General features: G+C 36.5%; 1 protein-coding gene across 1 annotated transcript; it reads left to right on the top strand.

Moving 5' to 3' along the window:
- Positions 1-549: 549 nt before the first annotated feature.
- On the top strand, positions 550-16,449 carry LOC128982710 (tubulin gamma-2 chain; the record flags this gene model as incomplete). Its single annotated transcript, XM_054401647.1, has 7 exons — positions 550-741; positions 12,735-12,847; positions 13,441-13,530; positions 14,227-14,373; positions 14,723-14,859; positions 15,483-15,677; positions 16,338-16,449. Coding segments are annotated over exons 1-7 (843 nt in total), but the record flags the coding sequence as incomplete, so codon positions are not given.
- Between the last annotated feature and the right edge of the window lie 1,405 nt (positions 16,450-17,854).

The following is a 17,854-nucleotide window of genomic DNA, read 5'->3' as shown; positions in this document are numbered from 1 at the left end:
TTCCAAGATGAAGAAAATGTTGTAAATAAATGTAAATATTATTTGTGTGTGTTAGTGTGTAATATAATATGTGTTAAATTGTCGCTTTTGAAGAAGAATTTATTTTGAAGACGAAGACCAGGAATTTTAACACGAGGTATGTTACTAGTTTTAAAATGTTCACAGCTGAAAATAGGCCTACCTGTAAGCTATAATTTAGAATGACATGGAATTAAACTTTTTCTTTCTATACTTTTGTTATTTAAACAGTGTAAACAACAAGTAATAATAGTTAGGATTTTTATGTAATTCATCTTTATTTGGACTTATATAGCTATTTGTAATTTTTAATAATTATTCTAGAAATAATTTTCAATTAACATATTTAGACTTATATTTAACATTAAACGGCTACTGTACTTTGTTCCCGCGTAATTTAAAACAAGCTCGGTGATGACAGAAGCAGAAACCCGCGGTCAGATGTTTAGTTCGGATTTCAATTCCGCTGTCCCGTTTCTAGACAGACGAAAAAAAGGCGGTGACGGTCTGACGGCAAGGTCTCGTAACTGAACTGAAATGCCGAAATGGTTGTCAGCTGTTTGAGGTTATGTTGTTAACTGAAGTAGAGCTTGATTATTCAAAACTTACCTATTTTTTCAATTAACTTAGTTATTTCTTTAATACCGTAAGTGTGTGGTCCTTATCAAAACAAAATGCCATGTGAAATGATAACATTGCAACTTGGCCAGTGTGGTAATCAAAGTGAGTATGAGACTCTAGCCTAGGGTTTGATGTAAGTTAGGCCTATAATTTAATGTCTTCGAAGATTTTTAGGTCTGACGCCAAGCCATTATATAGGTAACAGTAGTACAAATTTAACATAGCCTATTGTCAAACAAAAAGTTGTTTAACCTGTATTGTTCCTGGGGAGATTCATTGTTTTAATTATGTTGAGTTTTACCAAATTCTCATGAAAATATGTTATGGCGTACACACCCACACCAAGCTCTGCTGCAGGACCGTTGAATTCCTAATAAGTTACACACCAGCCTGACTGAGACGTGATTCAAACCCTCGATCTATGATGTCTCCTGGCCAGAGGGACGCCTTTATATTATTTTACAAACTGATCAACCTTTTAGTTTACCACACTAACAATAATAGGCCTAGTAAACCCAAAGCCAAAGTACCTATTTCTTGTTGTTCTAACTTAATCTTGACTTTCTGCTTACAGCGTATGTCGTTAGGTACATTAACTTACTTACAGCTCCTAACTTAGCACAAGAATCAATGTGAGTCAAGATTGAATCAAGCAATGTGGTTCTGATTCCACTATAAACTGTAAGTCCCTTAGTTGTCATTAGCTGTATATGCTGTTAATTAACAGCTGTGTCTAAAGCACGGGTCACACTAGGCTTCTTGACAGCCGCTGGTGATAAGCGGCTGGCACCAGCACCAGCAAGCATCGGCTTTTGCACGGGTCACACTAGGCTGCTTGTCAGCCGCTGGTGATCAGCGTCCGTGGGACCTCTTGTAACGATTTCTTAATCGATTAAGAGCTTAAAAAACTAATAATTTATTATATGTTGAAGTGTTTTTGTACATTTATTGGTTACTAGCTGTACCCGCGGGCTTTGCCCCGTTTAACTTCATATGTGAGCTCGTTCGCATGGCTCAATCACGTCCTGGTTGAAGTTCGTTCGCTACGCTCACTCACCTTTAGGTTGGAGCTCGTTCGCTGCGCTCACACGTCCTGGTTGAAGTTCGTTCGCTACGCTCACTCACCTTTACGGTTGGAGCTCGTTCGCTGCGCTCACTTGCCTTCAGGTTAGCTCGTTCGCTACGCTAACTCGCCTCCGGGTTGAAGTTCGTTCGCTACGCTCACTCACTTTTGGTTTAAAATTAGCTGTTGTAAAATATAAAAAAAAAAAAAATAATAGTGCTGCACTCTGTTGGTAATCCTTGTAACTTTAATGCTATTTAACATCATAGAACAGAACCAACCTGCTTAAATGAAACAGCTGTTAAGATTCATTAATTCCATTTAAATATGAGTACTCATTAGGTTAACATGGGAAACTGCAGAGCCACTGGGGCGGAGCCCGAGAGTCCGATCAGAATAAAAACCACTTAGTTTTCCTATTTAATGCCTAAAGAATCAGTGTACCAAATTTCAGCCTCCTAGGTAAGTGGGAAGTGGGAGAATTAGTGATGAGTGAGTGAGTGAGTGAGTCAGTCAGTGAGGGCTTTGCCTTTTATACAGGGTGATTTGTACTCAGTGTGACAAAATTTTTTTGATGTAAGTACAAAGTAAATGAAGTGTGATGATGCATATCAAATGTTCCTAGTCTCAAAATTAGCGTCCCAAAAAATTATTTTATGTTTTTCAAAAATAACCATGCTTTTAAACTTAATAAAGCGATTTCTCAATTACCTGAATATGGATTTGAGTAGATAATGCCATTTTCGTGTTCTACATTAAATTTTGAACAAGAATAATGGAAAATGACGGAGGATCAGTTGTAAAAACTCCATTGTAAATAGATTCAAAGATAAAAATTAAGATATTTGATAAAACTTTTAAAAACAATGGTCTATTGCATTTTTCACACCCTGTATACAAGAAACTGTCGGAATATGTTAAAAACTGCGCCATTTTATAAGCTTTCCAACCATATCATACACTATTGAGGTTAAGATATTTTTTTGCTTGTTTTAGTGGTTTGAATACCAGAAAACAGGGAACTTTTTACGGTTTTAACTGTTCAAGCTGAAACAAAAATACAACTTTTCTTAATACATGCCGACTTTCTGTGTTTTAAATGTTAAAAACACCATGCTTTGTAGTCTTCAAACCATTTAAGCGTACATAAGCAGACATAAACCTCAATAGTGTAGCATATCGTTGGAAAGCTTATAAAATGGCACAGTTTTTAACATATTCCGACACTTTCTTGTATACAGGGTGTGAAAAATGCAATAGACCATTGTTTTTAAAATTTTTATCAAATATCTAAATTTTTATCTTTGAATCTATTTACCATGGAGTTTTTACAACTGATCCTCCGTAATTTTCTAAATTCAAAATTCAAATTCACTTTATTGTCACATAAAAACATTTGTACATAGCAAAGCTATTAAACTGGTGACATTGTCAATTCAATATAAACCTAAAAATACAATTAAGTTACAGAACATTTTTGTCTGACTCTAAAACAACGATTACATATAAAAATGCTGCTTAATTTTGTAAAAAGTCACTTACAGAGTAAAATACTTGGTTTAAAAGATAACTTTTTAGAGTATTCTTAAAACTCTTTAAACGGATTTGGCTTTTAATGTTTGTCGGTAGATTATTAAAGAACTTCATACCCATGTAACTAGGGCCCTTTTCATAGATTGTTAAGTTATGTATTCGGTATTGAAAATTGTCTTTGCACCTTGTGTTGTATGCATGTAAATGCTGCTGTCCACAAAGAAGATCAAAATTCTTCTGAATGAACAGTAAGCATGAATATATATAGAGAGAGGGAAGGCTCAATAATCCTAACTGTTTAAAGATTGGCTTGCATGAGACTCGTGGCCGCGAAAATGTCATAATGCGAACAATTCTTTTTTGAAACTTGAATATTTTTTTCCAATCAGCTGATGAACCCCATAGCTCAATTCCATATTTCATAATGGAATAAAAATAGGCAAAATAAACCATTAATCTAGTTTCCAAATCAGTTCTATCCCTTAACACAAGCATTTGGAAACAAGCAGAATTTAGTTTATTACCGAGTATTGTTATGTATTTTTTCCAGTTTAAATTTTGGTCAATTGAATGGCTCCGCCGTACAACGTTGTAACTTACAAAATCGAAATTTTACAGGAACAAAAAAAACTTTTTGTATGATATATTTATGGGCTTTTTAATATTTCTATTTAGACTAATCTAGGTTTTGTACCTGATTAATATATATTTATGTACATAACCTTGTTTGGGCACTTCACAAAAGAGTAATGACCTTTTTAACCTCAAAATCACACGGAACAACGTAGTAACTGACGTTAGTTACAACGTTGTTCTACGGACTCCGTAGTAACAGACGTCAGTTACAACGTTGTTCTACGGACAATTTATATTAAACATAAACAGGCTGAAGAAAAACACAACATCGTAGTTTCTTAAAAATATATTTTTACAGGATACATATTGTAAAAAAGGTGAATTGTTGGTTCTAAGGTATAAAAGATATTATCAACAATATAAAAGATACATAAAGTTATAAAATATTGTAATAATATTACAATGTAATCTATATAAAAATCCTGGTAATAGAAAGCCAAAGTTTAGGTAAAGTATTCTAAAAGTGCAGATATAAGCCCTGGCTAAAAACACTTTTGAAATACTTAGGTATTTTGTTCGTTTTCAACTTTAATATTTTCATAAAACGGTACATACTCTTGAGGTATGTATTGACACATATCCAATAGGTCCTTTTTCTTGTCAGCCTTTATCGGCAATGGTCCTTCATACAACCGCGGGAAGTTCTCTATTCTTACAGGGGGATATATTCTCGTTTCCTTCTTGGATCTCTTCTTTGAAATCTTCTTTGTAGATGTAGATGCATCACAATTCTTCGTTGCAGATGTAGATGCAGTGTCTTTTGGTTCCTTGATAACCTTAGCCAAAATGTGGCTGTTCCACGGCTGAAGGACATTGTGGGATGTTCTGCCTCTCAGAGTAGTTGGATCGTCTGCAGTTATTTGATACCAAACATTGTTTGTGATGTTAAAATTTTTAGTTGACAAACTTTTTGTCGCAATATCAGTGTTTCTAAAATCCTCAGTTTTCATAACACAAACTTTGAAAGGATGCTTTGAGTTTGCGTTTGCTATTACCTCGACCCAGTGAAAAGGTACATACACTCTTTTGCCTTTTTTTGCCTTTTCAATGAGGGCAAAATCCCTATCGCATGGCAAAAAGCTGTGCCCCGTAGTCATAAACTTTTGTTCTACTACTGTGAAGTATCCATTTACTACGAGATGCTGCAGCACACTTATCATTCTCCAGTTATTATTTTGGCCAATGCAACGATCTGACCAAAGCTTTAGTGTGCGGGTTTGACCTGGTGTCATTTTCGGAACATGAAGCTCAACATACTTTAAGAGACATGATGCAATTTCCGCTGATCCACGTTTGCCTACCGTCTCGTTCCAGAAAAACATATATGCTTCATTGTTTCCCATGTTATGTATAGCTAGATTATAGCATGAAAGCTGGCGTTGGTAAAACACATTGTTATGTGTGAGATTGGGGCAAAATAATACCTGTTCGAGATCTACACAGAGTACTAAATCATTTGAGTTTACCTCTGCATCTAATTTGTCACGCTCCAGGGCTTTATAGGCCGCATCTGCTTTAAAATGATGTAGCTTACTTTCGGTCTCTATTATTTTTCTTTCATCTTCGGTTTTACAATCAATTAACTTAATAAAGAAGCGGTCACATGTGGCACATGTATCGGACCTGGGCAAACCAAATCTTAAGTTAAAATCAGCATTAAAAATATCTCGGTACAGGTGGAGTTTTACATTGGCTTCCGGGTGTGCAGTTCGAAAAAGTTCATACATTTTTGAAATGCTCAAATTGGGATCTAAACACTTGGACTGGCTGTCCCTGCGTGAATAATGATTTTCCTGACTAGGAAATGAACGGATATGATGTCTAATTAAATCTCTGATTTCTTCAGGGACCTTCTCATGTTTACCATGGGCCCCACGATAGTCATTCAAGGGCTTATTAAATTTGATTTTTTCAACAAGCATCTGGATTCTACGAGGAGTAATTTGAAAAATATGACAAATTCCTTTCTGACAAACACGAACGTTAGTGTCTCTTCTTGGAATATAGTATTCCACTGTACAGTGTCTCCTAGAAATATCCACACTCACCGTAGGGCGATGGATGTCTACTACCTTGATGCAAGCATTGGCGAGGAAGGCAGTTTGCTTATTGTAGTCCAATCCATAAAAATCTTTGAAGTGGCGTAGTATTTCTTCATGAGAAAGTTGCTTACAATGGAACTTGCAATGACACTGGACGATCTGTAAAAATTGAAATTGTGATAATTTTTCAGTCTTAAAAGGTTTTAGTGCACATTTTAATTTTACTTTAAGTTACTGTAATTACTTTAATTTTAATTTTACTTTAAATTTTTACTTTCACTTTTTACGTTTAAACATGTTCATTTTGTTTAACTTTTAGAACTACACAAACGATTTGAGTGAATGACATTTTTTATTCGACATGAAAAATTATATAAATCAAAAAAGATAAAACTAAACCAAGGGATCTTTTTGGTTATATATCCCTGATTTAATTTCGGTTTTGGGCTTTACGGGTGTTTGGTTACATAGGCTACATTACCCTTTTAATTTGTAAAAAAAAAAAAATAGTCTTACATCACAACCTAACGGTGGGAAAGCTTATAAATGGATTTAGAGTTACTGTACTGATATGCGTATTACCAGAAACCCCCAACTTAGGTATAGTATAAACTATGTCGGTTGCAATGTTTAATGGGCGTAGATACAGCGTTGTTCCGTGGTTTTAGATACAACGTTGTTCTGCTTACCGTTTGTGGTGGCAATTTTCCAGGCACTGGCTTCTTCCTCTTCGAAATATAGGGATTTCCACTATCCCTACATGCCTTGCGGTGCTTATCCTTCCACTCCTGTGGTCGAATCTTCCTTTTTTTTCCATTATTAAGCCGTTTTTGGTCCCCCGGTGACAGAACAAGGCTTCCGCCGGCAGACATGTTTGCAGGTTACAACGTTGTGCTGGCGCTTGAGGCCCGATTCCCGCCACTTTGATCAGCTGTGCAGGGCTGCCAACATCAGTTTTAGCGAGAAATAGATTTACCACACGGCACAGACTAACGAATACAACGTTATTCTGCAGTTAAGCCAGTTTTGAAAATTTTGTCAGTTACAACGTTGTACGGCGGAGCCATTCAATTGTTAATCCCAAAAATTTATTCTGTATTTTAGATGTAATTTCAGTATTTAAAAATTCAACTGCAAATGTTGTAGGGTCATTACTTTGTGCTGTTTGAAATTTCATCAGATTTGTTTTTTCACAATTTAGTTTTAGTCCATTAGTACGAAACCATACTTCAAGTTCCTCCATAGCATTGATAGTAAGTATTTTAAGCTCATGTACACTTTGAGCCTTAAGCAGGGCAGTGGTGTCATCTGCATATAAAATGAGGTTTGTATTAATGTTGCCATCAAGATCATTTATATAAATTAAGAACAATTCTATTATTCTATTATTCTTGTTCAAAATTTAATGTAAAACACGAAAATGACATTATCTACTCTAATCCATATACAGGTAAATCACTGTATTAAGTTTAAAAACATGGTTATTTTTTAAAAACATAAAATAATATTTTGGGAAGCTAATTTTTAGACTTGGAACATTTGATATGCATCATCACACTTCATTTACTTTGTACTTACACCAAAAAAATTTTGTCACACTGAGTACAAATCACCCTGTATATATAGATACGGAGGAAATAAATAAATAAATTCTAAATTCCCATGTTATTTATAATATAATATACTATATTATATTATATATTATAAATATACTATATTATAGAAGTTATAACAGTTATATATATATATATATATTAGCGAATTTCCCATATAGGGAATAAGCTATTACCGTAGTACTCATGGTAAGACCTGGACGCGGGACCGATTTTTTTTTTGTTTCGAGGTCCCTAGAGACCAAAAACACCATCCGTTCAAATTCATATATATATATATATTTATATATTTATATATTTATATATTTATATATTTATATATTTATATATTTATATATTTATATATTTATATATTTATATATATATATATATGTGTCCGTTAGCACTATAACTCGAGCAAAAATGATCCGATTTTGATGAAATTCGGTACAAACGTGTAAACCTACGTTTATTCGAACGAGTTCGCGATCCAGCATGATCGGACCATGGAAACGGGGGTTTACGGGGGGTTTTATGGGGTAAAAATAGGTTTTTCGCATTTTTGACCCAAAAAACATAAAATTTAGCAATTTCTTTCCAAACCATTTTGTAGAGCTTAAAAAAACAAATAATTTAGTATATTGAAGCGTTATTATGCGCCTAATGGTTACGGAGAAAATTCCAAAAAATTGTAAATTTAAAATTCCCATGTTATTCTTATGGAGAATAAGTAAACTGTTGTAGTTTGCTTGTTTATGAACATATTTTGATAAAATTTGAAAAATGTTTTTATTTCTTACTAACTATTAACATAAAAAAAAAACAGTTTTACCTCCCTGATGCAGCAAACCTAAGTACTTGTTAAACTAATTCTATTTAAATCGGGAATAAATGTTATATTTTTAAGTAGACATTTCAGTGTAAATCAAATGGAAATTCGCTTAGTCTGCAGGTTTGCTGCGGCGGGGGTATTTTTTATATTTGGCCTCTGGGACCATTAAAACTAAAAAGTAAATCGGTCTCGGGTTCAGGTCATGGGAAATTCGCTAAAAATGATATAGGCACTTCCTTATGTGTAAAACCAGGTTGAAAATTACCTTTGATCGCCACTGGCACGCTTCTAGAGGTGGTCAGACTACGCTGCTCGCTGGTGTCAGCGAGTGCGAGTGGTCACGTGACCTCTAGTCGCCGCTGCCTCGCTACCAAAAGTTGAACATGTCCAACTTCGCCAGCCGCTGACAAATACTCGCCGGCTAGCGATGCCAGCTGCGAATTTTGTGGTCACATCAAGCTGACAGTAGCGGCTTCTTTCAATTCGCCGCTGATACCAGCCTAGTGTGACCCGTGCTTAAGGAATATGTCAGCCTTAGTCACTAACAAGACTACAAGATCGCGCCACTCATCCTTCACTCATATTTGGGTTAAAATACGCACATTGTGGCGTCCCTATCTTAAAAAATTGATATAGCCTAATTGAATTGATATCTTCGCTTAGCTTAGTAACTTTTTTCTGTGATAAGTCCATGGGGAAGTTATCTGTGGTTTGAATAAAATTACCCCTGATGTACGCAGTCAACACATTGACTTACTACACAGTTTATTTGATATAGGTAGGTAGGCTATTCTTACTTACCTATTTTTCTTGAATTATTCTCACAAGTGGTATGATACTTCTTTAGCAACAATTTCAAATTGTGAACAAAGTTGCTCGATAAATAAGTCCATTTTAGTCTGAATAGTCATGACAAAATATCTTCATCATAGCTGTGACTAATCTGTCATTGACATAGAGTGCAACAATGATTTTTCCAGCAGGGATAGGACAAATGTAGACACAGGGATCTTCACGGCAGTGTCAAAGTCCTAAGCCTTTCATGAAGTCATCAAACCGTTTATTCCAGCATCGAGGTGCCTGTTTCAGGCTGTATAAGCTGCGTTTGAGACTACAAACACGATTTCTCCCATCTGAATATCCTTCAGGCTGCTTCATAAAAATCTCTTCTTCTACGTCCCCCTACAAGAACGCAGTTGAGACGTCATAGAACCACTTTCTCAACAGCTACGATAGACAGTATTGATCGAACGACCTCCAGACGAGCAACCAGGCTGAAGGTTTCAGCATAATCAATAGGCCTAACAAGTCTTTGCGCATATCCTTTGATGACCAATCTCGCCTGATATATGTCAACACTTCCATCAGGGTTGCACTTAATTCGGTAGACCCACTTGTTGTTGATAGTCTTCTTTCTCAGAGGGAGTTTGGTCAATTCCCATGCACCGTGTATATGCATAGATGCAATTTCTTTGTCCATTGCCGTTTTCCATTCAGCACTATCCTCTGAACTGATGGCTTCAGTATAAGACTTTGGTTCATTGTCAACAAGAAGAACTTCGGCAAAGTTTGACGAGATGTAATTGTTTAGCCACTCAGGTTGCCTTCTTTTTTCTCGAGTCGAGTGCCTGGTTGCAGGATCATTGGATAGCTCTGCATCTTCACTACCTCTGCTACTTGATTCGTTTGTGTCCTCAGTTTGTGTAGGTTCATCATCACCCTTCACTGGAGAACTAGGCTCGTCAATAGTCTCTTTTAACTTCTTTGATGTGATTGGTTTTCTCAATCTTGATGGGCCACTCAACTTTCTTGTCACAAGCTCCGACGATTTCGTGAAAAAAGATGTCAAGTGAAACTACAACATCTCTCCTCTCTGGAACATAGATCCGATATCGTTCATTGCTGTCGTATCCAACCAGGTAACCAACCTCAGCTTTCCTGTCCATTTTCCGCCTCTTCTGCACAGGAACATGGACGTAGCACTTTAAGCTGAAGACTCGCAGATGTTTGATCCTCGGCTTTTGACCAAACCAGAGCTCAAAGGGTGATTTGTTAGCAACTGCTGACTTTCCCACTCGATTCAAAACTTAGCCAGCAGTGATGACAAGTTCCGCCCAGATTGCAGGAAATGTCACATTTGGATTGGCGTACTTGAAGGTCCGGGCTATTTCGACGATTGTTCTGTTCTCTCTCTCCACAGCACCATTTTGTTTGGATGTATATGGCGTTGTCAGATGTTGGTTTACACCATATTCTCTGAGAATTTGATGAACTTCAGCGTTGTCAAACTCACCTCCGTTGTCAGTTGTCACTAAGAATCTCTCTGACGTGATGACCAATTGTGCGAACTTTAACCAACACTTCACGCAATGCTTCCTTGACAGCAGTTTTTTCCCTTGGGACAAAACAGTATCAGTACCCTGAAAAGTGGTCTTTTATCAAGTATCGACGACCTCTGAAGTATGGGTCAAACAGGCCACAAACATCACCGGATAACAACTCACCTGGGGCTGAGGGGCGTTCTCGTGTTCCAATTGGTGGACGGTGTGCATTTCCGAACTAACACGGTTCGCAGATCTTGTAGTTGGCTGGCACTTTGATACCCATTTCGGATTCGAGCTTTGATCGGACGTATCGTTTATCAATGTGACCCCAGCGCGTCTTCTGCTGCATTAGCCCAAACCTCAGACAGTTGAACTGTGTGAAATGAGGCACGATACAAAGTTCCACCACAGTTTCAAGTACCTTTGAATACAGTTTGTTAGTTAATAGTGAACCAACACTCGGTATTAGTCGATTCAAACTTGCTAATTAGGATTTTGATCATTGGCTGCGAGAATGGACACCAAGTTCCGAGAAACGTCAGGAACATATCAGACATCGTTGAGTGTGAACGTTTCCAGTTTTCCATTTTCATAGTTCGCTACCTACCTTAACGACTCTACTGCCAAGAGCTATTATAACTTCCTTTCCCGCCGCCTTAACTGTTGCGTTCGAGTTTGCTGGAAAACCATCGTCAGCTTTCCATTTAGAACACTGGCAAATCCAATGACCTTTCCCCGAACAGTATTTGCACAAAGTTTCACCTTTTGGTTTCCTATTCTTCTGACCACCGCTGTTTGTGGCTCTAAGAATGTCACCAGCTTTTGACGTAGGAGCAACATTACGCTCATGAAGGATCAATGCAGATGAAACATCTACAAGTTTCTTGCTCTTTTTTGCCTTCATAAGCAAGTAGCTAGACTTAAACGATTTAAAGGGCTTCGACAAAATGTGTACACCTTTGACACAAACAGGAGCTCAAGAAAATCTTCGACTGTTTGGATGTTGTATGTTATGAGGCCAGCTGCAAATTCTCGGTTTTGATTCTTCAATCTTGAAAGCACGTTTGGGGCATCCTCGGTATCATCCCAATGCATACTGAAGAAATTCAAACACTGACGAAACAACTGATCTTCATGCCTTGTTATAGAAACTGCTCGACCAAAATGTCCCACGCTTCCTTAGCTGATAATCTTCCTGAAATCCGTTGATGTAGATCATCACTAAGGCACTGAGAAATTACTATTTTTGCCTGAGTCGTGGATTTGATGAATTTCTCAAGTTCTTCCTTTTCGGCTTTAGTCGGAGGCTCAGAGAGGGTAGGCTTTTCTCTCTTTCCCTCGACGATATCAACCGCGATCGAACAACTCTAGAATGCCCAACACCCGATCTTTCCGCATCGGCCAATCTTCTACTCCTTTCAATGGTTTTATACCTTTCACGTAGGTATTCCATTTGTAGAGCTGGACGAACTCGATCGAAAGATATTCTAAAGAAATACTCGTGAGACAGAAAATCGCGTCAGAATAAATAGTTTTTACCATGTACGTAGTAGACTAGATTTCCCAACACTGTTATGTACATAAAACGATGCTGGTGACCATAATCTCTTGAATTATTCTCCCAAGTGGAGGTGTTTAGGAAAAATCTAAGTTATAACGACGATAAAAAAACTAATTTAAACTATAAAACAAGCAAATGTATTTCTCATCAATGTTTACAAGATACATAACAAATTTGGACAACAAACAGACAGCTGATAATAAATAAACATTCATATCATCAGCTGTAGTATGACTATTACAAATAACTGCTGACAAAAAGGCAGGCATTTTCAACAATTTTAACTTAACCACCTATTCAAATTCAAATTCAAAATTCAAATTCAAATTTATTTATTTGTGATAATACAAAATCTGGCCTCGCCAAGTTTGCAAAACTTGTCGGCGAGGTCCAATTGATTCACAAAAATGTAACAAACAAAATTTACATTTTTTTTTCCTTTTTCTTTTTACAAATATAATACAAATAATTGGAGTTATAATTAAGGATTTATAATCTTAATACTTTTCTAGTTGGCTTTGAATTTTGGAAGAAATTATGTGCTGAACATGGAATTAATCCGGAAGGGATTCTTGAAGATTATACAACCGAGGGAGTGGACAGAAAAGATGTATTCTTTTACCAGGTGGGCCTTCATTAACAGGATTACTTGAAAGTCTTTTATGATTTTATGCAGGCTCGGACAAGTTTTATTCACTGTTTCCCCATATTTATTTTACTGTGCTATCTACAATTAGGCCCTATTGTTACAACTTGCAATTTTGATGATTTGTTCCCAAGAAAACTATGTTGCCGCTTAAGACTTTAAAGCTAAGTTGACATATAGGATAATAAAATCGAATACCTTATAGTACTTTTTTCCTTTTAATTCTTTTTCTTTTCTTAAGATTTAACTTAACATAGGCTACAAGTTACTTTAGAAACTTATTACTAAGTGTTGCAGGTTGGTGTTGAAATAAATCATTTCCCTCTTTCTTAAACATGTTAGGGCCAATATACATTTCAAGCTATCTTTTTGTTAGAATACAGTGCAGTAAAATTCCAAATTTCAGATGGTAACACTTGCAAGTTTTATAAATAGACTAAAGTGAACTCTATCAAAAATAAAATATTTAATTTAATTTTGCTTCTAAGTTGATTTTTTTTAAATTTAAGAAAACTCAAACATTTGTTGCTTGGTTATAATCTAAAACTGTTTATACTTTATATGTGGTACAGGCAGATGATGATCACTACATTCCTCGAGCCGTCCTTCTTGACTTGGAACCCCGAGTGATACACACGATTATGAATTCTCCATATGCAAAGGTAGTACTTCATTAGAATTATTCAAAAATAGAGACATCTAAACATGGATCAGGTATAGCCATTTTCCTAGCAGCCAAATTTAGCATGGGCTATACAGGGTGTCCCTGTAAATAGGGATAAGAATAATTAAAACATTTTCCACTAAAATACTCAGGGATTAAAATGGGGACCTTTAATACTCAGGGGCCTTTAAAATGAGGTATAACACCACCCACATTTGAAAATCTCCAAGAACCACCCCCACCCCCCGTAATCTGCCCTTTTGGGTGCTTTCTGAGTTTAAAAATAATTTTGCTGAATTCTTTGGGGTCAAAATAGGGGGTTCCAGTTGCAATCAGGTTTCTATTTGCTTTCATATTGGAGTTATAGAAGCCGGCCGGGTGGTCTGGGACACCCTATATACTGATAAACGCTAGCTCTAAGACATTTACACAACTCAGCAGTTGAGTTTGGGCGGATAGGATTACCCGCCTCAACTAAAGCAATTGTTGTGTAGGCCTATAGAAGTTACGTTCATGAATATTGAATTTGGTAAACTGTCAAATTTATACTTGATTTTACTTAGGATGATAGTTTAATCAGAAAATGAGGAACTCGGTGGATATTAGTTTGGTTAATGAAATAGGTTAATGGTTTGCTGCATCGGTCATAGTTAATACAAGGGCCTACTCATACAATCTATTTATGTTGTTACAGTTGTACAATCCAGAGAATGTGTATCTGTCAAAGCACGGGGGCGGAGCAGGTAACAACTGGGCGTCTGGTTACAGCCAGGGTGAGAGACTTCATGAAGAGATCTTTGATATCATTGACCGAGAAGCCGACGGCAGCGATAGTCTTGAGGTAACAAAAAATTGCTTGCCTATCAACAGTTTAGTATCACACAGTCCTTTTTACATAGTAAAATAATCATAGTTTAAGCAAATAATCGTTGACAAATCCGTAGTTAAACACATAGGTAGTACTTAAAAAGGATAGCAGTGCAATCAGGTATATATTATTTGTTCAAAACTTTATAATGTTTTCTTCTGGGAAGGCCCATATAACATTGTTGTACTGTATCCTCCATCAAATTAGACCCTGTGTAAAGCCACATGAGTAGTTAGCAAATTAACAATACAACTCTGTATCACCCAATTTGTTCTAACCTAATTCAATTTTAACTAAGTTACAATATTGTTCACTTTTCTAGGGATTTGTTTTATGCCATTCTATTGCTGGAGGAACAGGATCAGGAATGGGTTCGTATCTACTTGAGAGGCTCACCGACAGATATCCCAAAAAGATAATAGAAACATATAGCGTATTTCCCAACCAAGATGAAATTAGGTAAGTACCCATTGATAATTTAAATTTTTTGTTGCGGGGGGGGGGGGGGTATCCTACCCCAGGCTATTTTGACCTGTTGATATTTTGTAGCACCCCTCAGCTCACTCTGACAGACCAAGGCTTTTGGTATAGCCTCAATGTTTACTGTCTGATTTAGCCACTCTTCATGCAAGCTTTAAAAGTACTTAGCCCTCATAAGTAATGTGTTTTTAATTTTTTTTTTATTATGTAGGCCTATTAGGCTACTTTAGATTCTCACATTATTGTCATTTGACGTATACTATAATTTCACTTATTACTAGGCCTACTATTATCATTTGTGAATTTCCCTTAACATACCCAAGATGAAGTCCAAGTGTACTAGTGGTAAGCTTCATATCTCTCAGGCATTATTATCATTACATGTTAAGGTGTGTTGTTTGGGTGGGAAATAGCAGGTGGTCCAGTTTTATGGGGCCCAGGGTCCAATCCGCCAACTGATAAAGTTATAATACTGTGACCCAATGGTCAGAAGCCAATAATTGAGCAAAATGGATATATAACTTATATATCTTTTTGATAAAGGAATGACCACTTATTAAAGATGGCTTAACATGTATGATAACTATTGTTGAACTGTGTAGTGATGTGGTCGTGCAGCCATACAACTCTCTGTTGACACTAAAGAGGCTGACCAAGAGTGCGGACTGTGTGGTAGTACTGGACAACACTGCACTCAACAGAATAGCCACAGACAGACTACACATACAGAACCCTTCCTTCACTCAGATCAACTCTCTTGTGTCTACAATAATGTCTGTCAGCACTACAACTCTCAGGTAAACGCAAATTAAAAACAAACAAATTAAATACAAGCAAGCCTGGCTTGGTCTCTTGGTTCTTCATACAATGAACACAACTTTTTAAAACCAACTGACATCATTGTAAGGGTCTCCAGGTCCTTGATCAGGTCACAGAGTTTGCCGTGACCATGGTAGTTGTAAACAATTTTGCTGTGATCACAGAAGATGTCCTTGATTTCCCCGTGACCGTGGAAGACTTTCATGATTTCCCTGTAACTGTATAAGACGTTCACAATATTCAGCTAAGCATAGAAAATATTCTAGATTTTACCATGACCTTGAAGATGTCCACAATGTGACCGCAGAACATATTCATAATTTCTCCGTGACTGTAGAAGATGTTCACTATTTCACAGTGACCATGGACGATGTTCATGATTTTCTCTCGATAATCTTTTTCTCGTGATATGGAGAGATTATGTACACTATTTTGTATAAACCGATTGTAGTATGACAAATGACAATTAATATTTTTTTAAATTATTGATACTTTCAAAAGCAACCCGATTTTTGCCCAAGCCAGAGGACCTAAATTTTGACCCAAACTAAAGTAAAAATGTCTGGCCTGCACACCCCTACTTGATGGTGCATAACAGTGACACCATTGCCTTAGTTATCTCTCTACTTGCGTTACAGATACCCTTCCTATATGAACAATGATCTTATTGGATTGATTGGTCCTCTCATTCCAACTCCAAGACTTCACTTTCTGATGACAGGCTACACACCACTGGCCAACGAACACGAGGTATTGATGTTCTCAGACTCAATAGGTAGCCGTTATAGAACTTAAATTATGAAATTCCATAATTTAATTTGTACAAATTACAAATATATTATATACGGTTAACCTCCTCTTATTCAAACACCTAGCTGTTCCTAATCATTGAGCCCTAAATAAATGATCCTGGCTATGAAACAGCTGATCTTAGTCAGTGACAAAGCTGAACAGATCATCTCACTCCATTCTTAACTCATAATTGGGTTATAGCTATTTACCTTACAAGTGTAGTAAGAGCGTTTTTACTTCACGCAGGTGAATGTTGTGCAACGAGCGGAAGCGAGTTGCATAATTCACCTAAGTGATGTAAACACGCTCTTGCGTAACGTGTAACGTACAAGATTTTACCTGACCCGACAATATACATGGGTTTACGTACAAAATTTTTCATTATCCATTTCACTCATCTTCTAACAGTAACGTTCATTTACAAACAAAAGCTAGGTTAGGAAAATTCTTTAAAACATAACAATAACATTCAAGCGCACAGCTGATTTCTAGCGTTGAACGTCGTTGGCTCCATAGAGGTATGTTTTTTAAGTTAAGCACTCAATGTTATTTAAATGGGTTTCATTACCTCACCGAGTGAGTTTTTTTTAACTTTACATCACTCGAGAAGTAAAGAAGTTGTATACATCACGCTTGGGATAGAGAAGTTTAACATGGCGGGTTAGGTAAAAATCTAAATACTATACAATCCGATGTGTAACTGACTGGGGATACAAATTCTAGACCACTTCTAGATGAGCTAGAGACTTGAAATTTTCGGTGGTTGTAGGTCTAGTGCCCAAACCACCCATAAAATTCCAAAAAGTCGCATTTTCAAATTTTAACCCCCCCGAAAATTCGAATTCCCCCCCCATGTTATTCTTATGGGGAATAACATTAAAAATGGCCGACTTTCGTGTTCCCATCTGAACCACTTAGAAACGTGCTAGAGACTTCAAATTTGCGTAGTATTGTAGTAAAAGATCTTACATTACCGGTGGAATATGCAAAAGTCCCATTTTCAAATTTTAACCCACCCAAAAATCCAAAACGGCGGACCTCTGAAAACGAAAAAACACTTTTTTTTCAACCGGATGTAGCTCGAAAACGGTAAGAGCTAGAAAAGATTTGACAGTATATCCAGGAACAGGAATTAAATTTTCTACAAAACCCTCTTAGGCGTTTTCAGAAAATCGCACTCCTTAAGCTTCAAAAAAACGCCCTACTTTCAAAATTTTGTAAATTTTTCAAATTTTTTATCGGTTTTTGCTGTTTTCGTACTAAATATTATTTTTGCAATATTGAATATTATTATGTTTACTGTATACTTCACCTTTACATGTATTTACGTAACTTTACTCCTTGACCCCAAAACTTAATTTTA

The sequence above is a fragment of the Macrosteles quadrilineatus genome, unplaced genomic scaffold (genome assembly GCF_028750875.1).
Source record: "Macrosteles quadrilineatus isolate MER2022 unplaced genomic scaffold, UCM_ALF_1.0 Scaffold_1058__1_contigs__length_20493, whole genome shotgun sequence".
NCBI classification, from domain to species: domain Eukaryota; kingdom Metazoa; phylum Arthropoda; class Insecta; order Hemiptera; family Cicadellidae; genus Macrosteles; species Macrosteles quadrilineatus.
This window is presented reverse-complemented; position numbering and strand designations above follow the sequence as displayed.